The sequence below is a fragment of the Haemaphysalis longicornis genome, unplaced genomic scaffold (genome assembly GCF_048455015.1).
Source record: "Haemaphysalis longicornis isolate Haplotype H1 unplaced genomic scaffold, Haemaphysalis longicornis Haplotype H1 scaffold_4, whole genome shotgun sequence".
Taxonomy (NCBI): Eukaryota; Metazoa; Arthropoda; class Arachnida; order Ixodida; family Ixodidae; genus Haemaphysalis; species Haemaphysalis longicornis.
In genome coordinates this window covers 25,612,672-25,638,482 of record NW_027526361.1, presented here as the reverse complement: position 1 = coordinate 25,638,482, position 25,811 = coordinate 25,612,672, and the positions used below count along the sequence as shown (strand labels likewise).

Below are 25,811 nucleotides of genomic sequence, written 5' to 3'. Positions count from 1 at the left end.
CAGATTTTGTGTGTGTGGGTAATTTTTTATCATAATAAAACACTTTAAATCGCATACACCAGCTGAATGTGTTATTTAAAGTATAGTTTTTGATACCGCTCCGGAAGAAACATTGCCGGCGCCGCCCCCGTTTTTGAGAAGCCGGCCCTGTGCGGAGCGCCAAGAGTCGGAGTAAGCGTCAGCTTCAGTGTTTAGCAATGTTTAGAACAAAGGGAGTCGCCAGCTGCTAATAACCGACAAGAGCGAAAATGGAAAACCAAAACAAATACCAGGCTTTCGGGGCTGTCGGATTTGGCATACGATTCCCGGTAGTCATATGAAAGGAAAATCAGTTTTTGCAACCTCGCCGAACGATCGAAAGTATTATCACATCACTTTACATTGTAATAGCATGAAAGTATTGCGACATGCACTATGGGCCGCAAAACATGTAGGTTCAGTTACAAATAACCCACTGTGTGTATAGGCGCATGCTGGTTTTATACCAGTCTTCTAACCAGTATGGAGGTTTATTGAGCAAAACGAGTAACGTCTACGGTAAAGGTACAGTAATACTATGTTTGTTCATACCTGGAAGGAAATTTGGTAGATTTCCCACAGCCTTATCTCCCCAATATTCAGATATGCGTCATAGGAAAACTGATCTCAAGAGGAGGAGGAAGAGCAGGAGAAGGAGAAACTTTATTTAACAGTAAAATCGAACTGATTAGTGGGCCGGGTCCTCAGTCAAGGACAAGAGAGTAGGAGTAATTTTCTTCGATTCATAGAACGCCATCCGGAGTAGACTAGGGTTTGTTCTTTACGCCTGGAAGGGGTAGCAAGCAATAAAGAGATTTTTGGAGATATTCATCGGTTTCGATTCTTGTAATATATGAACACATACTATTTATTGCGTTCTTTAGCTAGTATATTACACCTTCAACACCGTAATCATGTCTTAATTGTTTCGGTTGAGAGATCGCGTTATGATAACGATGGTTACGGTAGAAATTCGAAGCAAAAAAGCCGCCTTCGAGTACTCTGGACAACGTACGTTGTCTGGAGCGCGATCGCGGTGGCGTAGCACAAACCTTCTCATTCTATTTGCATGTGAATAAACAACGTACACTGAGAATATGCATCTTCTTGCACGCAGCCGTAACGAAAGCGAATTTGTGAAGAAGGGAACGTATGCCATACAACCTGAAGAAAATATACACACGATCTTTGTGATCCTCCCAAACATCCCAAAACTTACTAATACGATGTTTGTGACGGTGCGGAACAATTAATGCGTTGGGCACAGTAAAAAAAAAAAAAAACATCAACCTGGTACAAGTCAACAACGAAAGAAATAGAATACAGCCGCTTTATTTCCTGCTATGCAATGCGCGTGTAGGAGCCCTCTGCTTGGCACGTAGCATTAGACTGTTCAGTCTTTATAAGAGCATCCCAAAAATACTGAATGGAAGCCTGCTCATTTTGAATACTTATCGAGGAGCTCTGAGAGCTGAACCTTGCGTACACACGATCTTGTGACCGATGCTCTGAAGAAAGTTGTTCTCTCTCTCCTCGTGTGTTGCAAACTTGTGGGGGATACAGCTTGAAATTATTCACGTGTCAGAAGCTGGCAAAAATACCTGAATTGCTAGAAATACGCCTTTTGATGCACGAAAGCATCAAAACGGGCGATTTCTAGCACAGGCGCTGCTGCCCCTCACAAGCAGAGTGTAGCACACGACAGCGGAACGAGTCCCTAAGCCGACGTCAGACCCAGGGGGCGCCACTCAAACATCTCACCGCCAATAAAACGCACCTGGATGTTTATTTTCGTCTCAAAAGGAGCGCAGGACTTAGGCTCGAGCGCAGCGCACACTTTGAATGCGTAGATCGAAGCATTTATTTCATTGATGCTACTTAACTTACACGATGAAACGGTCCGAGTTTGTGACGGACACATGCTAGGGTTCCGCGCATTTTTATTCTGCAAGAACGCCTCGCGGTAAAGTCAACTTTCTTGCGAATCTCCAGCAGAAATCATGTATGTGCTTTTTTAGTGTCGACCCCCATGCTCAAGAGGAATGAAACTTGCTCATGTCTTTTGCTCATATCTTTTGCTCATTCGGTGTTAAAAGTTCGGTTTAGCCTCCATGTAGTACGTCTCTCTCTCTCTCTCTCTCTCTCTCTCTCTCTCTCTCTCTCTCTCTCTCTCTCTCTCTCTACTCAAACATACACATGCGCACGCACACGTACACACGCCCGCACTATCTTTCACACACACATACATATGTACAGTCATGGACAACTGAAACGCGAATAGAGAAATATGAACCAGCACACACAAATAGCAGGATTTATTTTCATCCAAGTTTAATTGACGCGTAGCTTAATTACCGTAACCAATACCAATACCAATAGCGCCCCATTATTGGGTCTCAACTAACAGTATTTTTCAATTCTGCGCGTTCTGCTTCATATTTTCGTGTTTGCATTTCAGTTGCCCATGACTGTACGTGCGGGGTGGCTCGTGTGCATTTATTTCGTGCATATAGCTCCGTGTCCAGCGCGCATATAAGGCCGGTCCCCCTAATTTCACCTAAGAACGTCTCCATGCCATCACCGTTCCACAGTTCTCCATGCTAGAAAAGTCTCCACAGATTAAAAAAGAGAGTTCGAGAAGAAATATACAGAAAATGTAAAATATAAATAATATACATACAAAATGTAAAAAAAGAAAGAAAGGAAAGCGTGGTCAGCGAATACTCACAGTAGACCTCGAGCTTCCAGCCTTCTTCCAGGGCGCTCCCCGGAATGGCCTTGTTCTCGGCGCGGCACGAGAGTATGCGGTTGTTGTCGTCCACCGTGGGCGTGAACAGGAGCACCGAGGAGCTGGCGCTGAGGCCTCCGCCGGCGTTGCCGCCCTCCTCGATGTCGCGCGTGGGCCGGATCTGCTGGCCGCCCTTCCACCAGGTGAGCGTGGCCGGAGGACGCGAGCCGCTGGACGAGCACACCAGCTCCACCTCCTTGTTGGCCGATAGCGGCCGCTCGGGGGGCTGGATCGTCACGTCCAGCGGCTTCACTGCGAGGAGGCCCAACACGGGCGACTCAGCGCCAAACGAACCCTGCTCGTCCAGAACCCTCTCGGCTCGCGGCAAGGAGGGCACGCAACGGGCTACCAGCGCGACTTCGCGTCTGCCGCACTGCGTTGCAGTCATCAAGGAGCAACTAAACAACGCATGCTCCCTCCGCAAGTATGTTCATGCTTCAACCTTTACGGTGATAGTCACCTTCAACGTGAGCAGTGGCGCTTGGGTGCGAAGTGTGGTTAACATAGACAAAGGGCACGAGGGGTTGGGCACGAGGACGAGGGTTCGGTTCCCGGCCGCGCCGGCCGCTTTTCTGATGGAGGCCAAAAGCCACAACGCCCGTGTGTACTAGATTTCGGCGCACGGTAAAGATCCCCCGGTGGTCAAAATTAACCCGGAGCCCTCCACTACGGCGCGCCCCATCGCCTGCGTTGCGTCGTTGTGTTAAACCCTACAATCAATCAATCGCGAGGGGTCGGAGTGGTGGCGTGGGCTGTTTTGTTGGTAATGTTTCCTCCTTTGTTTTTTTTTTCTTTTTTACCAGATATGTCAGAAAAACTCGTTCGCTGTCTGGAATACTCGTATCCCAAGAGGTCACAAGGTTCAAATCATCGCTGGCTTTGTGTCTAGTAACTCATACACCGGCTGCGGGGGAAGGGAATAGGGAGAGGGTGGGCCTAGTTTTTCTTTTTTTGTTGTGTTATAAAAAGCATAATAAGTGAGGGACGTTCCCGTAGGCGGGCATCTGTGAATGATTCTGGGTGCGTCTCTGAGTCATTCTGGCTTTGTATAATGCGCCCAGAAGCATTAAAAATTGCCCGCTTATGGCCGCATGGCAACTGTTTTAAGCTTCCTCGGTCCAACTTTGTCTTCATAAAGTAAATGCAGGGAAAATATGAAGCCCCATGCTTGGGCCCCAGTGCAACGGGACTTTCTTTCATCTTGCGCCGAGAGAAGAACAAAGCGGTGTCTTGGAAGCATCGGGGAGCCGCCTCGCGCTTAAGGAAGAGCGAACCAAAGAAGAAGAAGAGACAAATGTCGGACGCGCGCACGCAGCGGCGTTGTCCAGTCCGGACACGTCAGCGCGATTCTCGATACGCCGAGCACGCTCGGGCCGTTGTTTGGTTTTTGGGTCCCGGCCCGTATTTAACGCCGCGGTTCCTGGAACTTGGCCTCTTTGGCGCTGCCTCTCGCTCTCTCGCTTTTCATTTATGTTCTCGTAGTTCCCGTGTCCCTCGCACTGCACATGACAGCAGCGCTGCTTAGCACATCCCTCGTTACAGAAACGGTGCTCAATTACTTCCCCGTTACGCCGGGCGCCCAAGTGCCTCCTCGTGTGTTGACCGAGAACACACGTGCTGTCAAGTACTGCGCGGCAAAATAAAGAGCAATAACGATATAGATGGATACAGGAGGGATGGGGAGGGGGAGAAATAGAGGAGAAAGATGGGTGAAGGCCCGGTCGAAACGTTGGCGGCATTGGAGGAACGTGAGGCATGGCCGTACCGCAAGCGTCTTGTCACGTCCTAAAGATAGGGCTGTACGTAAACCCTGCGGCCCCGAATTGCGCATCGCGCATTGCGTTCGTTTTAGTCGAACCAGTCCTATATCTTGTCGTTGCGAGCCGCTGGGTATACACGTCGGAGCCCCGGTTGTTGCTCAAATAAGTTGACTAACGGTCGGGTTGCTGCGGCGCTATTTGTATCGGCTTCAAGCGATTGCCCGTCGTACACTTTATAGGACTGCGGTTCTCAGCGGCTGCGCAAGGCTCCGAACAGCGGCGATTAATTTAACCGTCGGTTTCGTTCCATCTTGGGTCACATTTTTTTTCTTTACTGGCGCGTTCCACAGGGCTTAAATGTCAATGACAAAGGAAACGTAAAACCCAAGTGCACTTTCAGAAATCGGTCCCTTTAAATAAAACGGTTGGCCACATACTTTACCAACAGGAAGGAAATAAACTAACACCTCACAACCAACGCTACGAGTCTGTAGGAATGGAATGCATTGAAGTGGCTATTTGGGCTTGTTGGTTGAGCATGATTAGCGGATGACATCGCAGCTGGCACACGGACAGAAAGGAAGAGAACAAAACACACACGAGCGCTGGGACCAACAGTTTATTGAAACAAATACCCTCCACAGATATATGCGCAGTAGCCGCACTATACTGATTGTTTATCCGCGGCGCATGCGTAGGAAGTTGGCCCAACGTAGGAAGTGGCTGAACGCTCATACGTGAGAGTTGTGTTTTTTGCTCCGAACAAGTTTTTGAAGTTGTGCCGATTGAGCGACCCAGAGGTCATTCCGGGAAAAAGCTGCGACACTAAGCGCAGGACGGCCTATGTTGAATGCGTAGAAGGGGTTGTCTATAAAATTCTACTTCGCTGCAGAAAAGTTAACATTGAACATACCGAACATTTACATTGAACATTGAACATACCGAATGGAACATGCCAACAAAGTCAATAGCGCACTCGAAAGAAACGTGCGCGATGGCTTTCTAGTCCAGTACTGCTCCACGTGCGGATGTGTGCCTTTCTTCGATAAAGCAGTTGTGGTTAAAAAAATTCTGATTAACAGGTTGGGACTGGCCTGTGTCAGCTTACCGTCGGTAGCACTGTCTAAGAAGAAATTAAACTTAATACGCATGCGCCGCTGATAAACAATCCGTATAGTGTGGCTACTGCGCATATATACGTGTGTTTATTTGTTTCCATAAACTGTTGGTCCCAGCGCTCGTGTGTGTCTAGTTCTCTTCCTTTCAGTACGCGTTACAGCTGCGCTGTCATCATGGCCATGATGCTGTAGTAGCTGCAACATTTGCGATGGGCGCTCGTAATGCTTATGCTTCCGGTCAGTAGGACGCCAACCATTAACTGCAGCCTCCTCTAATTTATTGCCATGTATACCACGGCGAAAAACATTTCTATCTTCCTGCGCATGACTGTATTCTATGGTTTGCCCTAAGTATACGAGGGCGTAAAAATGGCAAGTATGTAGGCAAACCGTCACTAAACGGGTGTGTGCATAAAAATGGATCTGTTTTCTCTGAAAAAAAAAAAAAAATGTTAATGCCCTTGGTGCGCTAGCACAAATGATCCCGTATGAATGACTTGAAATTCGCCTAAAGACTTCGTGATTTTCTTTTTTCGCCCCAGAGTGCTCGTTAAGGCAAAACTGGGAACGTTCTTACCCCCACCTCCTTCTCCCCTTTTTTTTTTCTGGGCAAGCCGACTGTTCTTCGCACCGCAAAATAAGTGAAAATCCCGCCGAAAGGAATGTGGCCGCGTTTTGGCAGCCCTATTCTCGCAGCGGAAGCGCCGGTGTATTTTTCCATCCCCGCGATTACCTGTGCAAACGACCTCGGCGCATTTGCTTTCGCGCGGCTAATGATGGGTGTAATGAGGGCAAGCCTCATTAGCAGGTTGAGTGCCATTTCGATTTATCGCGCACCGCTCGCCCGCTCTGTTCGGTTGTCAATTATATCGCCTTCTCTTTCCTTATCTTTCCAACTTTCACTTGCTTGGCATGTCCTAATTGACTTCGCGCTGAATTTCATCAGGAACAGAAAATCATCATTACTGATGTTCAACCTAGGCTAAGTAAAACAAAACTTCAATCTAAACTGGACAGACAAGTCGGAAAAATGCTGTTCATTCAGGGGAGGAAGGCAAGGATTTAACGAGAGCTATTTCTTTTCCGTCAGAACAGAAAAAAAAACAGAAGAAAACGCCAGCTATTTCTCGGCTCGATGACAAGGGGTGATAACGAACAAAAATACTTGAAACGTGATCTAGATTGAACGCTCCTGCCTCTTCTCCCCATCCACCTGGCAAATTTCAATCGAAGCTGGGGCGCGGGATCACTCAGCCGCGGCTGCGGTTCACGAGGAAATCGCTAAAAAATTGTAGGGCAAAATTAAGCCCAAATTCCTTCTGTCCTATCTGCGACCAAATTTGCTGCATTGAAGGGAATATCGTGGGCGGGGCCGCGACGCTAACCCATGCTTTCACGTTGGTTGCAAAAGTGCGCTCGTCAGCAACCAATATAGGCGGGCTGAACGAACCCACGGAATAATGAATTAACGAATGAAATAGAGACATATAGGGAGAGGCAAAACGAGGGAAGGAGGGAGGATGCTTCGCACTACATCGCTTTGTATCAGACGCACGTAGGCAATGAGCTGAACGGTAGCCGAGTCGCGATGGGGGTATGCGCTGAAGTTCTATCCAGCACCATATTTCGTGAACCTGGGCTCTAGGCTGAATGTACGACGCACGCAAGGAAGCCGAATATCGTCGGAGTCTATGCGAAGCAATCTGCATGAAAACACCACGGGGCCATATTGCGTTCGCAGCTGCGGAGAGTTTCGAGCAGAAGGCTGGGGTAATGCTTCAGATGCAAAATACTTATGAAGAATAAAAACGCACCTATAAGTTGGATGATGCACGAACCACGCAGGCAGACAGTGAGCAAATATAAATAAACTAGCTGGTGCATCGTCCTGTTTTGCGCCGTCTTCCCTCTTGTCATTTGTTTTTTTGTCTTCAAAGACGCAAAATGTCCAGATTCTCGAGAAAATTTTACATATTAGTCAAAAAAAGAAAATCTACCTGGAGCCCAACGAGTTTCGCAAGCAGATATTGTATCACTGTGATTCTTGCTGGGACGCCAACGAAATTTCACGTTTCTACATTACAGTCTTGTTAACCGTCGATGCTGGTAGCGTGTTTTCTCGTCTTCGAGTGCCCTTAACTGCCCTCAGGCCCATGCCAGCCTAAGTTTCCACTTTGGCCGCAGAGGTGATCATAACAGCTTACGAATGCCCACACCGTCACCTCCAAAGCCCACCCTTAAAGCTGAGTGGCCGGCAACCCTCACCGCAAAAATATCGGGGTAATTGGCGCTTACGATTGAGGTCTAGCGTGATGGAGACCGACGCAGGAATGGTGATGTTGTTGTTCGCAGCCTGACAGGTGAACGTCGCCAGCAGGTCGTTGCGCGTGATGGCGGCCACCTCGAGCTTGTTTTTTACCAGCGAGCCGTCCGGAGAGAAGAAGTACGACTCGTCCAGTTGGGCGTAGTCCTTCCACCACGTCACCGCTGGTCGAGGTTTGCCTGCGCACAGAAAACCCGCGTCACGCTTAACGCGTTCCCCTTCACGCCCATTTCGATTTACAAATGCGAACCCATTATTGGACCTGGCGGTTCGAAAATCAGGCGTCGCGACCAAGGAATGATAAGCAAAATGAACTACGGCGCGAACAAAAAGCAGGTAAAAGAATTAGGATGGGAAGCAGCTTGAACTTGGATGACACAAAAATAAAGGGCACACCGCTAGCATCCCAGTACGTACCCAATCGCACAGACCAGAGCCATTCAGGTCAAAAAGTACTGGAATTGACGTCATATTCCACAGGGTAGTGCCTGTAAACAATCCAACTAAACCGTAAAGAAAACTGGACAAATTCGCACCGGCACTGGAATCAAACCCGGGGACTCCGAAATGCGAGTCGAGCACGCAGTTCTAAAGCTCCGACAAATATATGAACTAAAAAGCAGCATCTCTCAAAACATCTTTGCGCAGGTACCTACCTGGAAGAAAGAAATAATATCAAGCTAGTGCCACCTACTCAAAGCCTAATAGATGTATACAATTCACCCACGGAGGTGCATTGACGACACTTTGCGGTTGGTAAGGCAGGAGGTGGCATCCATCTTGGCGTTGTCCAACAGGAAAAACATGCTTCAGCTGTGGCAAATGCGGCTATTTCGGGAAGGCTTGCCACCCGCCCTGCCGTTCAGCCACGGAGGTTGTATTCAAATCCACCGTTCCTTTCACGTCGAACCCGAGGACGACGACAATAGAGACATCGTCGATCACAGTCACTCTACCTACAGTCAGCGACACCCACGCGCGGGATTTTATGCGGACGTAAAGGAAAAATGGAATTATGTGTTCCCTTCGATTATGCGCAGGATCCACCGCCTCGATAATATCCGGAACAATATTCCAGCGGCATTTTGCTAGACGCACAGTACTTCGAGCCTCCCCCAACGAATTTTTAAGTAGATTTCAGGAAGCGCCACGCCAGTGACTGGATGCTTCAGAGCTCGGTGGATAAGCGTATTTTTGTAGCAAAAACAGGTGCATCCCTTCCTGTAAGCAATTCCACCTATGCTCGCTAGTTACTCGCAGGCTATCCACTACAGAACTGCCAGACCCGTAGTTCTTTTCTGAAGTCGGACAGCTACCCAAAAACGAAGCACCATATCAAAAGGAGGACGTAGCTACAACCAAAAGCAGCGGTAATGTGCCTAAACCGGACTAGCACGGGATCATGCATCCACAATCTGAGCCACTGACAGGTGATACAGCATATGAAAGAACTAAAAATGCACAAAAGGTGTCACATCACAGGTTGCTGCCTCACATGAAAAAATGCTCGACGAAGGAGGTGTTATGGAAGAAAAGTGAGAGACATGCTGAGATGAAACGGTGAACTCGGCTGTGCGGGTGACGGAACTACATGAAGACAATTCGCAAGTAACAGGTCTTCAACCGAAACGTGGACGACGCGCAAGAGATGGTAGCACCGGAGACACGAAAAACTAGAAAACGGAAGAGCAACTTCCACTACCACCAACCCCATCATCAAAGAAGAAAGAAGGGAGGGAGGTGGTGATACGTGGTGTGCTTACGCAAGTGCGGTTCGTCGGTAACTTCCATGCGATTCTCGGGACTTGCAGGTGTGCGCAATTTGTTGACGTAGCTGGGTCGTTGTTCAGTGCCCAGTTTTCTCAGGTGTTTTTGGTTTCCTCGCCTGCCTTAGGGAACATGTTTTGCTTGTGACCTGGGCTCCGAAATGCTTTTTTGTGGTGAGGTTGTTGTTGTTGTTGCGCCTTTAGGTATGGCACATACCTAATCAGGGGATCGGCCAATCAACAGAGGATGGTTAAAATGAATGGAATTCTTATCTAATCACGAGACGTTTAGGAAAGATAATTTAGACCGGTTGGAAAAATTTTTGAGAAAAAACGAAAAAAAAATCCTGAAAAATCAAAGCGAGGGTGACCAATCGCAATCATAAAGAGAATCGTTTTGAATTTTCAATGTAGCGCAGGAGGGCAGAGCATACATCCCGGCGGCAGAACCCCGTTTCGGATGCCCCGAACGATAGAATACTCTTGTCTTTTCTTCTTCACTGCTGTTTCTGCTGCTTCATTGAGTATATTTATGTTCTATCTGTAATAGGAGGTCCCCCTCTAGACTCGTGCTCTGGGACCTCCTTCTATATACTTAGTTATGTAAATGTGTTTTCAGCAAGTAAAACTGTTCTTTTCCTTCTCAATGGAGTAAGTGGGTAGTATATATAATTTCCCGATATGAGTGTCTTAGCTACCTACCTCAAGGTGGCAACGGCTGAGGGTGTGTGGACGGCCTCGCGGAATAAACCGTATTTCATGCTCATCAACTCAGCGGGCTACCGTCTCCCGTCGGGCTGCTTCAGGGCCCTTGTAACCGTCACTACATAACGTTAAACAGCAGGTCAAAAGAAGACCCACATAGCCATTCGCCTTCACATTCTTGGAAAGCTGTATGCATTCCCCGTATTTTTTTTTTTCAATTTTCTCTGCAGTGTCGACGGGTTTCAGTGGCCACCGCAAGATGGCGCTACGGGATTTTCCGCTTACGGCCAACGCTGATAACAACGCCTACTTTTCGTGACGCGGGGCTCTTAAAGCTACGCGCTACAATCCCGCACGGCGAGAAGTTTTTCAAAGGGAGCAAACCAGTCATGGAAGAAGAGAGGGAAGAAGAAACATCGCCGAATATTCACCCTTCCTGGCAGTCACGACGCCTCGCGTAAGTACGGCTCTGTGGGACGCGCGTCAACGTCAGCGTGACGATCTGCTGCACGAGATCTCCGCAGCTTTACATGCGGAACGAAATAAAAACGGCTAAGTTCTAACATTTCTAAGCCTAGTTCACACGAGCGAATGCAAAGACTATGCACCAAGTGTTCCGTGAAAGTTGGCTTCGCTTGAGATAGCGCAACCTGCCGTTTAGCTATTCCTACTGGATGATTGAATTCATCTTTAAGCGTGCGCTCAAGGCCACGCACAAACAGCCCAGCCGAAGCGCCAATGTTGACGATGCTGACGGACCAAGCGTTGGCGAAGCAGCCGTTAAACCCTCGTTCACTCACGTGGTACCGCACTGGCGATACTCCGAGCGAGGCAAGCGATAAGAAAAGAAAAGGCAGCTTGTGCGCCGGCGGCCGAAGGTCATTCGCGATAAATGACCTTGAAAGACGTAGCGTAGCAGAGTCTAAAAAGCTCACTGTAGGCACACACAACCAAGTATCACATAAGACTGAGGGCAAATGTCTTTTTAAGTGTTATCTGTAGGATATATCCCAGAAAAACGCGGCACTTCGGCAGTGTATGAAGGCATGATATATAGTTCCGGGGTTTCCACATAGCCGACGATCTAAAGATTCCACAAAAAATACCAAGATCCTGCACTCACCATTTTCGGAATATATAAAAAAGGAAAGTTTTAATATCTGCAGAAGTATTGCACATAGGCCTAACTCAACGCCGGATAGCTCGTCTGTTGCATGATGGGTACACCGCAAACAAAACTCCACAACGACAAGGGTGCACGTGCCGTCCTGAGTTGCCACACACAATCGTTCTTCAAAAACACAGAAAGCGGGCCACAAGAGAGTAAATTGAAGCTTTTCACATCACGAAAGAAGAAAATACATTTGTCGTCTGTCATGCTATCAGACGCTCAGTTAGCTTTTTTGGAAAAAGGTTGATGGAGTGTGCAGTGTCGTTATTCTAGGTTTGTACACGTGTCGTGTGATTATATGCGGCGTTTTGTTTGTTGTTTCCCCGCGATTTTGCCGGGTGGTAGATTGTAATGTACATGATGTGATGACGGTGGCTTTGAGTGTACGTATGTATGTACGCCTGTCCACGATTAAACTTTTCCCTTGCAAGCAGCGCACCGTCCTGTCTCCTTTCTTGTCCAATTTTTGTTTGCGCTGTACCCATCATGAACCTATATTAACACGCCCAACTCGCCGTTCTTCTTATCGTCTGTTGAAATTGATCTACGTAGTCCGGTATGGGGGAATATGAAAAACAATAAGGAATGATATCAAGATGAAGCATTTTTCTCCCGACAGTCGCTAAATTACCTATGGAGAAATTCGCGGACAAAAACTTGGAACTCGCAATCACCTCCTTTTTGGATGGGCTTGATAGGAGTGGAGAGGGATTTATTGTATAAAATACTCTTGATGGAAGCCCTTGGGTCGATGAAGGCTGCATGAAGGAGTGTAATAAGGGGTCGGTGTAATCATGAAAGAAAAAGAATGGAGAGAGTGCACCTGAATAACGTAGATATGCTTTGATAGGGGCCAACTACTGGAAGGAAAAAGGCTAGGTTATCTCTCCCTATGGGCTTGGGTTTCCAGTTTCAATGACAAATGAAGATCGCGGAGACTCCGCAGAACCTTTGAATATTGCTACGCGCACATGAAACTGCCTTCCTAACGTATCACATCTTAGCTGCCGAGAATATGAGAAAATGGTGAACTCCATGCAATGGCCTTGCACCGCAGGTTTGAAGAAGCCCTACTTCAGTCTTCTTAGCTGAGCTCAAAACAACTACACACAAAGCTACCTTCCCGGAGGTAAATCACAAAGAAATCACTCGTAATAAATTGCCATAGCTCAGCGTGACCAAACCACACCGCAGAACACCTTTTAATGTTGAGTTGAGCTCCGGTTATTCTGGAGAAAGAAACCGCCAACTTCAACGATGTCTACGGTGTCTCCTCAAAAAAGCGCTTATCAACATAAAACGAGCCAATATAATCGGCATACGGCAGTACTTGTACCTCCGCTCAAGGAAGCAATAAACCACATGCATTAATAGAGAAAGCCTCCAAGTCCATAAAGGAGTAAGGGTCCACCTGAACCTGCGAATAATTTAACTTATAAGGCCTATAGGCGTCGACAATGAGCGCTTTGTGCTTGGACACTTGCTTTTGTTTTGGCGCTAGTGTAGAAGCGTACGATTGGCGTATCTTTGTGATCATGCGACCAAGAATGTGTTGCGCAATCAATCCTGAGCACAACAATGCGCATTGACCCGGACAATTCTATATGCGCAGCGTCTAGAGGGCCGTCCGACGGCACTCTAGCTGATCGCTGCAGGCATGGCTAGAGTGCCATCCGACGACATTAGAATATATAAGACCAGGCAATCCAAGGCCGAAGAGTCTGTAGTTTTAGTGCAGAGGATCCGTCTTAGCTTCGTAATGCCACGGACGGAGGTTCGATACCGGCTCGGCCTCGGTTTTTTTATCTCTAAATTGAAGGAAGGAGAAGGAATAAACTTTTATTGAATCCAAATCTGACTCCGTGTGTGGAGGCAGACCAGTGGGGGAACTACTTAGACCAGGAGTCCCTGGCTCTGGCTGGCCATCCGGGCCCGTCTCACCAGGTTAAGCTGGGAGCCGGGTTCAGAGCTGGACAACTGCGCCGCCCACTGTGAAGGGGAGGGGTGGGGATTGGGAGGGAGGTCGGGTGTGTGGGAGCATTCCCATACGATGTGGTAAAGGGTATCTCTTTCAGGGCAAAACTTGCACTGCGGTGAGTGAGAGGTGGTGAAGATCAAATGCCATAGTGTATTGTGAGGGAAGGTCCGGGTTTGAAGTTGGCGGAGAGTTATCTGAAGCTGAACAGATAGCCATTGCGCTCTCCCTTATCTCTAAATTGAAGTATAATTTTTATGGCTTCGGTTAGTTTTGGTGTTTTAAATGATTTTTTTGTGTGCGTTAGGCCAAGTTATGTTATGTTTAGGTTAGGTTGTCTAGCTTTACGTTATCTGGAGTGATGTAATGCCAGACGCGGCAATTTTGTTATAATACGCCGGTGGACGTTGATATAGTAGAATGCTTATAATATCGTCGGACGACACTCTTGACACGGCCTTCTATATAACGTGTGTGCGGCTCTATTTCCCAAGCGGCTCTATTTCCCTGCAGATCTTGCAGTGTTCGTCAAGGTCTGGGTTCCTGTAGCGTAACATTTCCTCGCAACTCTAGCACAATCATACGGCGTCCACTGAAACCGCTACCGTAAGGCTCTGTGCCAACAAGTGGCCTGCTATCAGTGTCTAATAGAAGCCGATGTGTACGGGGGTATGTGCCGGACTGAAGGCAGGCCAAACGTTGCGGTTGGAATTCTCACGTCGTCAATCGGTACTCTAGGCCCCATGTTATGCTTACATAACGTTAATCCTGGATATCGGCCTAACAAGGGGGACGGGCCAAGACCCTCGGTCACGGTAACAAAAAGAACAAGACCCAAAGAAAGATGGATGATGATGATGATGATGATGATGATGATGATGGCGGTGGTAGCGATGATGTTGATGATGGCGATGATCAACACGAGGTGCGCTGAGCTTCGCCTTGACACCTGTGCTTCACCCGGTGAAGTAGCAGTCACCAGTGACCCAGTTCACTCTTTGGGGCCGCTTGAGTTCCTCTACGCCGAAGGAATAAGGCAGCGCCAACAGCAACTTAATATCCATTTGGAAATTGGACACTAATGATTTCTTATTCGCTGCATTATGAGGAGAGAGACCGAGAACTAACTTTATTGTGGAAGTAATCCTAGACGTCGGCCAAGAACCGTCGGGCTCTGGCAACGTCTTCGGCCAGCTAAATGGCCCAGACTCGATCCGCTAGGTCGGAGGTGAGCGATACAGCCTCCCATTGGTGTACACTAGTGATGTAGCGACCTAAAGTTGTCGCCTGTGGTCAGGCCTACAGCATGTTGGCTAGGTCTGCCCTGTCCTTACACCGGTGGCCCTTGTCAGAATATTTTCCGGTGTAGCAGTGACTGTACCCAACCTGGTTGGGATACGAGTTTGTTTGCAGCAGTCTCCAAGCCACGGATTGACATTTACTGAATGCTGGATGCGCTTGGGGTGGAAAGGGGGGGGGGAGCGGGCCCGCTCTAGCTTTTAGTGATGAATGATATCTCTATAGGACACGAGCCGATCCATGCCCGAAAAGCGAAGCGAATGAGGGCTGTGATCGTCACTAGCTCGGTTAGAATATCCTGGAGTGGCATCCGGCCAAGTTGGAGTGTGCAGGTGCCCATATTAGATATAGTTGCCCGACCATTGAATATTGTGACGTCTAGTCCTGAGAATTGCAGATGCCTCTGGGGAGATGCGCCCCTTGGGTAGTTTATAATAGCAGACTTTGAGTCGCTCATTCGATTTTTGCTGAGGCCGGCATTACCAAGGCAATGGCCGTATCTTCGCCCACCTCCGGTTTACTCGTGCGGGCCGACCTGGAGCAAGCTGATGGAATTGCCCGGTCGACTGACTATCGCCAGGGTCATAGCATCGCGACCCGGGTGATCAGCCGCGTCCACGTAAACCACGTCCTCCGGATTTCCGAATCGTTTGTGCAGGGCTTTCGGCCTCTCCTGTTAGCGCTCCACGTTGTTGACCGGGTGCATGTTTTTAGGGATGGGTGGGATGTGAAGGTGTTCGCGCACTTCAAGAGCCAAGGGTACCTTGTGTGTGCTTGTTCGTGGGTGGCTGATCCACATGGAGCCGAGAATATGACGACCAGTCTGGCTGTAGCTAAGTCGCTCTCGTTGAGATAGCCGTTGGGCCTCTTTTAGTTCACTGAGGGTGTTGTGAAGCCCGATGGCGTCGAAACGTTCGGTCGGAGCAGCGATCGGTAATGGTTGGAGCCTGCTTGCAGGCCCGTGTAATTTGGGCGTCAATTTTGAGTTCTTCCTTTTTGAGGTGTAGGAAAGGGGCGACGTACGTTATCCTACAAAGGACGAAGGCTTCAACTAATATCACGAGATTACGCTCCTTCATACCATGATGTCGGTTAGCGATTGGTGATGTGAGACAGGCAGTCTGATACACGCTTTTTTCTAGCGTGAGGATGGTGTCTGAGTTATGTCTAATGTCTTGTATTGGGAGACCCAGAACCCGTACACTGGACACTGGGGATGAGTTTCGTTCTATTCCCGAGATTTGTAACTGTACGTCTTCCCCTAGTAGTGGGCCTGTAGAACAGCAGTTCTGATTTTTGCGAGGAGCAGCTCAGGCTCCAGGAACCCATGTACCGCTCGACCGGCTTAATGCCCTGTTGTAAAATTTCCTGAATGTGCCCGTCGCTGTTTCCGCTAACCCAAAGCGTGGCATCGTCGGCATAGAGGCTGTGTTGGAGGCCATCGATCCGTTCTAGAATTTCGGAAAACCCCATCGTGGCTACGTTAAAGAGAAACAGTGATAGCACTGAACCCTGCGGAGTCCCCCTACTCCCAAACCCGATCACATGCGAGCAACCCCCTACGGCCAGAGCAGGTGTGTGTTCACAAAGAAAGTTACTAAGGTAGTCGTATACTCGTTTACCAAGGCCAAGGCGGCCCCGGTTGTCAAGAATTGCTGAGTTTTTTACGTTGTCAAACATTTAGTTACATACCTCGAACAGCGCTACCACGACGGAGACATAGAAAGGACAAACACAGGCGCTGTGCTGTGTTGGAACACAGGCGCTGTGTTCGTCAGCGCTTGTGTTTGCCCTTCTTTCTTTGTCCCCGTCGTGCTAGCCCAGTTCGAGGTATGCATCGATACCAACTCATCATCATCATCATAATCATAATCATCATCAACCTACTGAAGTTCACTGCAGGACGAAGGCCTCTCTCATTGAGCTCCAACTGCTCCTGGCCTTCGCTGCTCTAGTCCACAGTTTACCCCCGAATTTCCGTATTTCCCCCTCAATCGGATTAAAGGCCTTCCCCTTCTTCTGGATATCAACCAGCTTGACTTTATTTACGGCTTAGTTAAATCTACTCCTAATATGACTCTGGTATCTATAATGGAATAGCGTTCCCCACCGATGACGTCAGGCTTGAGGCGGAGCATGATGTCCTGAGTTAATAGCTTTGGACAAAACCCGACCGTGGATTGCGGAAAGAGTCCACTGGTGGTGGTTTCAATGCTGTCCTTATACATGAAGTGAGGGGAATGGATCTAAGGTTTCCGACCTGGAGTTTCTTGCCTGGTTTAGGTATCATGAAGACTTTGGCCGTTTTCCACTGAGCGGGTAGTCGCCCAGTCTCCCAGCACATCTTCATGTATCATGTTAGGTCTTCAACGTACTCGTCATATAGGTTTCTGAGTATTGCAATTGTAACACATCCCGGGCCAGGAGCAGAGCGAGTGCGCGGTGCCAAGATAGCACCCGTAACTTCACTTACAGCGATGGGCTGGTCAAGGAGAGCATTATCATTGCCCACGTAGGGAAGAATTCCCTCGCGGGTGCAGTCGCCAATGTACCTGTCCTGAATGGCTTTGAGCAATTCCGTGCTTGCTCACTGATAGTTGTGAAGAAGTATGCTGCGGTTGTGTCCTTCGGCAATTTTACTGTTTTCGGAGTCCATGAGAGAGCATATTATGTTCCACGTTTTGGGAAGACCTATTTAGTAGTCCATGCGACCGCATGTGCTATGTCGATTTTGAAGTGCTAGTTGTTGCGTGTACGTTTCGATGTCAAGGTTGAGGGCCGCTAGTCGTCGTCACATGTTTTGGTTAAGTTTTTGCTTCTGGAGTCGTGTGTATAAGCTGCGTTTAGCTTCCCACATATGTAGCAACTTTGCGTGGGCTTGTTGGAGCTGTTCCGGCACAGACCTAGTGGCACGTTTAGCGCCTGCGCGAAGTCGTTGTGCCCAGCTCTCAATGTCGGTTATGTCGACTTTAGAAGTACCATTCTCCACGATTAGCGGACCTCGTTCTTCGGCCCTAAGCACGCGGAATGCATCCCAGTCAATAAGCTGTAGTTTTTTTACCAAACTTCCTTTTGGCTACCCCAGATTCGACCCCAATAGCATTATGACAAGTGTTTAGGCGTTCACGTAACTTTTTCCTGAAATTAATTTTGTTTGGTTTCGGCCCTTCCACGCCGGTGTGAGGCATGCCTATTATGCGTTCCCTCCTGATGGCCTGAAAGCTTTCCCAGAAGACACGTGCGGTCCCTTACCTTATATTTCCAGAACGACCAAAGGCATGCTTCTTCTGTTTGCTTACGATTTCGACACTTTATCAGCGAGCACTCGTGATACTAACTGGCCGCTTCATTTCAATTATCCGAGTTCTTACGGTCAGGACGTCCGGGGGCGTCGAGTCACGCGGAACACACGCAGCGAAATTCTTTCTGGGTTTGGGTTTTTAGGGGTGAAGCTCCTAAAGCCGTGGGTCTGTCCATCCCTTGTGTCTCGTGGTACGTGACCGCCTAGTTCGATGACTCACTCGCAGGTGGCGCTACGTGACCGCCTAGTTCGATGACTCACTCGCAGGTGGCGCTACGTGACCGCCTAATTCGATGACTCACTCGCAGGTGGCGCTGGTGTGAGTGACGTCATGATGACGTCACCCGGAGCGGAGGGCGCGCAGGGCGGCGGCAGCGCGCGCTCGCCGACTGTAAAGCCCCTCTTTAGCCGACAGGATCCCGCCGTGCGCGAAAGAGAGGCCGAAGCATCTCGTCTAGAAAGTCGCGCTTAAACCGCGCGTCGGCAGCTTCGGGCTGAGCTCGCTTGATGCGTTTTGCAGCCGCCTCGCGAGCTCTCACTGCATCGGGGTTTGCCTGCCGATACGAGCGCTTGCTTGCAGCCTCACGCACCCTACAACAACAACAACAAACGAACAAGAGCAAAATAAAAGAACAAAATAAAAGTTGATTTGTACAATGTACGCACACAGTCTTTCGTCTTTCTTAATGATGTAATGGGCGAACTTTCACGGGAGAGTTACGGTTACCGATGATCTCCCCATCTCGAGCTTCTCCCCACTTATCATCATTCATTCCGTGGATATGGCGTGATTTTTTTTTATTTGGCTGAGTACACACGGTACAAAGCGGGGAACAACCTTGCACTTTCCAAAGGCTTCCAGCTGGAGTGAGCTGGAGCGATTCACTGTTAAAAAAAAGACGGAAGCAGGTGATTAATGTGAGGCATCTGGCGGGACGACGTCTTCGCCTCCCTGTCGTTTCTGGGGTTTACGGCCAGTTAACTGTGCGGGAAAGTGATGGTCCCGAGGTATATTTGGTGGTGCTCCAGGCACTGTAGTTCACTTTTCCACAGGGCTGCTCGTGTCGCTTTTTTATCGAATGAACGGAAGCTTCTTTTTTTTTTTTTTGCAGTGTTTTTAAAAATGCTTGCTACGTTCTTGACAGTTATAATTAATAAAATGAAAAGCCATCTTTTTTTTTGTTCAACACTTTCAAACCGTGAGATGCATGCAGAAATGTCGGATGTTTTATCAGCTCGAATATTTATTCAACAGACGGTGGCCCCCTGCTACATCGCTAACACATCGAGAAGGCCACATCTATACGAAAAGAACCAGTCTTCGGAGTGTCTCTCTCTTCGGGTAAAGGTCAAGGTATTTATTTTCGGGAATCACCCGCCGATCCTGGAGTGCCTTCATTAAAGCATAGATGCACAGAAAGCTCATGCCTTCTCTTATGTAATTCTGTTGCATGGCCTCAAGCCCCAGGAAGCGGTATGGGAAGACTAACAACGTGCTGCAAAAAGGATCCGCGCTTAAGATAGCTTGATGCACGCATCTTTCTCCACTCATCTCGCGCCTCCTTCGCACGACGAGCACTCTGCCGTTATCTCTAACCGGAACGGTTAAAGCCGCATAGCCGTATGATGATCGCTCTTCGCTGACATCGGCTCATGGGAAGGGTCACCGTGACAACTCCACCACACGCCTCCTTCTCTTACTTCTCCTGGGCATGTATTGTTCCTGTCAAGCCATCAGCACCGCTAACGGAACCCTCCTACCTCATTACAGCCCCTTACCCTCTCTTCTCAAGCCATACCAGCAGCTTCCTTTGCAGTCCACACCTGGCGGGCGTTGCCCTTACTACGCCTCGTTTCGCCATACGCATGGCGCCGTATACTGGCAGATTGCGCAACATTATCGAACGTGCGTAGGAGAACAATCCACAACATTATCAGGGATTTGCACACTGTCTTTTATTCGTATTACGCAATCCCAAACAAGTAGCCCGTTAAGTGAGTGAGTGAGTGAGTGAGTGAGTGAGTGAGTGGGTGAGTGAGTGAGTGAGTGGGTGAGTGAGTGAGTGAATGGTTGGGTGGGTGGGTGCGTGGGTGCGTGGGTGGGTGAGTGAGTGAGTGAGTGAGTGAGTGAGTGAGTGAGTGAGTGAGTGAGTGAGTGAGTGAGTGAGTGAGTGAGTGAGTGAGTGAGTGAGTGAGTGAGTGAGTGAGTGAGTGAGTGAGTGAGTGAGTTTGTTGTTTCGCGCATTCAGATGAGACCTTCTGAATTCAAAAAGAAAAAGCGATTATCGTCCTTTCTTAAGGAACTGAACCATCATACATGGCACCGGTGCCAGTTTTGCAGAATTATAAAAAAGTGATATTTACCCAACTTCAACAAGACGTACAACGCTCAGCGATTGAATGCGATCGTGACTAATTCCGATTATCGTTCATAGCTAGCGACCAAACTGTGGTAAATTCTTTTAGGGGAAAATAGGCGTTTTTTTAATGAGCCAGATACAGAAACCGAAACTGAGTCGGATATAACTGCAGTGATAAGAAAAACTCGGCAACTTCCCCCTAAAACAGGGGTGGCTAGAAAATAGTGGAGATAGCGCCCTGAAACCATGTGCGCAGATCGTATTTCGCATCGAAAATGCGCCAGATCCTGCTGTTTCACGGATCAAAATGAGCCAAATCCATTTGCCCAATGGGAGTTTGCTTTTGGCTTGAGTCTTCAGACTGCCTCATGGGCGTTTTCGAAAGTTTTTGTTTGGCTTTTCAGAGCTGTCTTATTATGAATTCAGACGGCAATTAGGAGATCGGCGAAAGATCTGTCCTCAGATGTCAGCGGCGAAGTGAAGGGAAGAAGTGAACGAAGTGAAACTGAGAGATGTGAAACAATAATTTCATGCCATCTCATCCGTTCCTAAAAAAATAACTCTGGTTTTATTTATTTTGTTACTCCCATATTTACCTTTTTAGTACTTAGCCAAATAGTCACCGCTTATAAACCCTGGCAAATCCCCCCCCACCCCCCCATGTTAGAGCACGAACTCCTTCATTAATGTGAAGAATAAGATATGAGCAGTCTTGTGAAGCGTTTTGGAAATTCATGGCAAAGCAATAAAGAGCTTGCTTACTTCGTGAGTGCCTTCAGACGTGCCAAAAATTATCCCAGGGAAGAATTCGAAAAGAGCTGCTAATGAAGTCAAGAACCCTCACCCGCTCTCCATGTATAGTTCTACTGTTCTTAAAGCCCTGTTGCATATATTTAATGCCTTTTCCACCAAAACGCAATCGCACCATGCTTGAAAGTTAAATTAACTAGTTTTCATAAAAATGCGGCATCAAATTGAATGCTTCAATTCAGTATGAGCCAAATCCAAACGCATCACCCCAATATTGCTCAAATTCATGGCATAGTTTTTAATTACTTGTGGCCGTAAACTTCTTGTTGCTGACATCTAAAATATATCATATAATAGCTTTGACGGCAATGCATTTAGGTCCGGTAACAAACTTTCGCTTGTTTCTCAAATTCGCGTTAGGTGGATCTGGCTCATCTCGAAAAAAAAAAAAAAAAAAGCGCGTCACTTGTATGCCTCCGCGAGAATTTTCGTCCCGTTTAGGTTGGCAAACATGCAGTGACACTCCTTTTACTAGCCTGGAGACGAAAAACCACGGTCCGTTTTCGCAAACAACAGTGAACTGAAATGTCTCTTTTCTTGTGATCTGTGGCGTTATGGAAGGTTCCCACAAGTTCTGTCCAAAAAAATGTTCAAAGCCAACTGAGTTACAAAAGGCGAGTGACATGGTTTGAGGGCATTCAAACTAAAGCTGCACGGAACAGAAAACGGTAACTCTATATCTAAATTAATTACGGCGTCGCTGTGACACGTAAGGCGCCGCCATGCGGGCCTGTCTCTCGGCAGTGTAATTATTATTGTTGTCCTTATCTGGGCCCGAGTTGGCTCGAGTTACGCGGCGCACTTTATGGACTTACCAACTTCCACTTGGCACGTGAGTTGAAGCGGGTCTCCCTCGTTGAAGGGTCCCACGAGGCCCTGCAGCTGCTTGCCGTCTTCGTCCAAGATAACGGGGTCGCCCGGAGGAACTGCGAACACAGAGCGAAGGCACGGCGCGCTCATTATCTTCTCCCGAGAAAGCGGCCGGGGCCACGCACGAGTGGTCCGCGGCGCGCTGTCGGCAACAAAGCACCGCCTTGTGGCGGGAGTAATTAGGCATTCTAAAACAGTGCTGTTTTCCAGCTCCGCCGTCAGAGCCCGCCTCCTCCCACTCCCCTTGTCTCTGCCGCCGTGAAGTGCGGTGGATGCGACACTGCGACAGCGCGTACACACAAACGCACGAAGCCCGAAACCGAAAAAATGGGAATCTCAGCGGCCTGGCGCGCGAACTGGATGCACGTATGACGACACCCTCGCCTGCGTAGCCCCGTCGCACCACTGGAAGAGCTGTTGGGCGACGAAAGCGTTCGTTTTTATTTCATGCTGAACGCCCGCCTTTTTGTTTCGGGTGAACATAGTTTGGGTAAGAGGTTTTGTAGAACGGCATGTCCGCGAGAAATGAAAGTGCACCGGAGTTTTTAATGCAAGAAAGAACGTTAGTGTAGCGTTTAAGCTGTTGTACTAGCGTTTGTGGGCCGCAGGAACTAGCGCCTAGGGGTTAATCGAACCTTGTACTATACGTCTGTGTAAAAACATGGTGGTGCCGTTGCACGCATACTCTCAGAACGACACGGTGGGAGGACCGTCAAACGACGCCGGCACAGACAGGGGCGCGGATGCGCAGTAACACCAACTTCGTGATGTCAGATACGGACTGCTGCACCGTAAACTGCGCAAGTAGCGAGCGAATCGTTCGCCAGGAACGGAGTTTTCTAAAGCGAAGCTTTAATGGCTACGCTAAAGGAAAATCCGAAGGTCCCGTGTACGCAGAAAACTTCTCCGTGCAACCCAATGCGCATGCGCAAAATAACCAGGTTGGACAGGATTTAGAGGTGAGGGGAGTGAAATTGGCTGGATTTATAGATGACGCAGCCGCATTCTCGTGTCTACCGAGGCTGGTAAGTGGGAAGGGCGCCTCGGTGGAAGCAGAAAAAAAAAAACTCCCCCCACCTCCCCGAAGGGGATCGTGCGGAAATGCGAATGCATTGGGTGCACCGATGAGTGCGCTGCGGCAAGCAGTCACGGAGAGAGGCGCGCGCTCCACTGCATTTGTATGTAATTTTCCGAGCGCAGCGAGCGGAGAGAGGGTACGCGGAGAGGAGAGAGAGACCCGCGCAACACGCCCGCCCCGCGCGCGAGCTCTCTCCGCCGAGCTCCGCGATGCGAGCGCCCTCACAAGCCCGAGCGCGCTCCTCCTCTCCACTCACTCTCTGCTACTCCGCCCGAGCTCCGCGATGCGAGCGCCCTCACACGCCGAGCACGCTCCTCCTCTCCCCTTGCCCTCCGCTACTCCCGCCCGAGCTACCACCTGCTCCGGTTGCTAAGCGCGCCACAGCTGTTACTAGGCGCACGCCGGCCAACGCACAACAACCCCCGACTAAGAAATGCATTCGCATTTAAGCGCGTGAGCTCTCTCCGCCGAGCTCCGCGATGCGAGCGCCCTCACAAGCCCGAGCGCGCTCCTCCTCTCCACTCACTCTCCGCTACTCCGCCCGAGCTCCGCGATGCGAGCGCCCTCACACGCCGAGCGCGCCCCTCTTCTCCCCTTGCCCTCCACTACTCCCGCCCGAGCTACCACCTGCTGCGGTTGCTAGGCGCGCCACGCGCCACAGCTGTTGCTAGGCGCACGCCGGCCAACGCACGACAACCCCCGACTAAGAAATGCATTCGCATTTAAAACGTCTATCTCATAGCAGAGCGCGCACGCGGCGACCTTACAGCGCGAATCACAGCTCAAACGACAAGGCCGGGCAGGGGCGGCGGCATTGTGGGGGCGGATACAACGTAACAATGGCAATGACAAACACCGACAATGGCAAAAGCCGAACGTTACTTCGAAATGGGTAGGCCACGCATCATTTGCGCTCCCGAAGAGCTGGCAGCTTTCGACCAGCGACACCACGAACAAGAACGGGAGAGAAAAAAAAAATGGCTGCGTATCTGCTTCTTTCGTTGCAAATGTCGACGAAAGACGATAGTCGGATAGCCCCCCTGCCAAGTGAATGCCTCCATTCTCTTTCCCACTCGCCTCTCATGCTATTCCTCTCCCGTCTCGTTCCTCCAAAGGTGAACACGCTAGAGGTTTGCTCAAGTCAATTTAAATTTACCGCGTTTCACTGTATCCAGGTCGGGTGCCTCGTTGCCAGCGCTGCCATACGGCGGAGACGCGCGTGAATCGAGGCACCCTACTACAACGTTTATAGAACCACGTTGCCCTATCCACGAGTGTTCCAAGCGGAGCGCGGAACCTATTTAGTAGAACCTTTCGTTTCTGAATGGCGTTTGATTTTTTTCAATACCGCCAGGTAGCGCGGGAAGCAGTAGGCGACGGTTTTCGGCAGTTGATGTAGTATTTCATTTGCTGTCGCAAAAAACCAAGCATCCGTGTTTATTTAAATAAAGGAACACAGCAAATACCACTCACGTACTGATTTTTTTTGCCTTATATTTGCGTGATGTCTTGTTCTTGCTCAACAATACTGACAAGTATGAATATTAATTAGACGTTTAGATGTGGCTCTGAGCATATCAGGCTATTGCGCAGTTTCTGTTTCACTTTGGCCGGGTGGATGAATCGAGTTACAGACAGACAGGCCAAAATTTCTGCGTTTAAGTATCCCAAGAAAGACCCCTCGTTGTAGTTTGAGATGTGTGGCGAAAAAGTTAGCAGTGCATGTTATACCGGCGCTTGACCCATTTTATTTAACCGGCGCAACGTGCTGGATATGAGTGGGAACGACTCTGGTGATAGATATATCAAACAACAAGCCGGGTGCAAGATTTTTCGTCAAGTGAGTGGGCTTTAATTGAGCCATTTACGCAAGTGACTTGAATAAAGAAATAAGAAAATAAATGGCACGAGTTGTGTGATTAATTGACGATGATTAAAAGAAACTTTTCAGCTGGTCTAATAGTTTTTACTGTAAATATCTCGCAAAGGCTAATTGTCGACACCCTGTATGCCTTGCGTTTTGATTTAATAAAACGCTCAGGTGTTTTGATTGATTATAACACGGAGGCGTTAATTAACTACGGCCTTCCTGCTTCCCTTGGCGCAGGACGTCCTTTTCTCATCAGGGTGGCGGTGCGTATCAGATGCGCAGGTATGCTAATTAGCGCGCTACACGCGCAGCAAGCCTAATTTCTTCAAGCGAAAAAAAAAATAACCTGGAGCTGTTTTTATATTTCGAGTTCGTAGTTTGGATGAAAGTTTGTTCAAATTTAAAATCTCGAATAGCACCGAAGCAATTTACTTGCTGTAATGAAGGCGTATAGTTCTTTTTTGTTAGCCAAACGTTGTGCTTTTGGGAAGTGATCGCATAATTGCTACCGTTTCACTGATTACTTTCCTGCAAGAGATATGCTAATTTCACATCCTGAAGGAAAATTCAGGGACACTGGTAGCTAAACTGTCATTCTA

The 25,811-nt window shown here is 48.7% G+C and overlaps 1 protein-coding gene across 3 annotated transcripts in view; it reads right to left on the bottom strand.

Annotated features, from left to right (window-relative positions):
• LOC144178378 (protein turtle-like) overlaps window positions 1–25,811 on the bottom strand; it is a 329,175-nt gene that overhangs the window by 58,311 nt on the left and 245,053 nt on the right. For all 3 annotated transcript variants that reach the window (XM_077706171.1, XM_077706169.1, XM_077706170.1), the window contains exons 3-5: window positions 22,210–22,320; window positions 7,980–8,186; window positions 2,747–3,058 (exon numbers count right to left, since the gene is read on the bottom strand). In XM_077706171.1, the coding sequence (XP_077562297.1) occupies window positions 2,747–3,058; window positions 7,980–8,186; window positions 22,210–22,320 (630 nt within the window). The remainder of the gene's footprint in view (window positions 1–2,746; window positions 3,059–7,979; window positions 8,187–22,209; window positions 22,321–25,811) is intronic.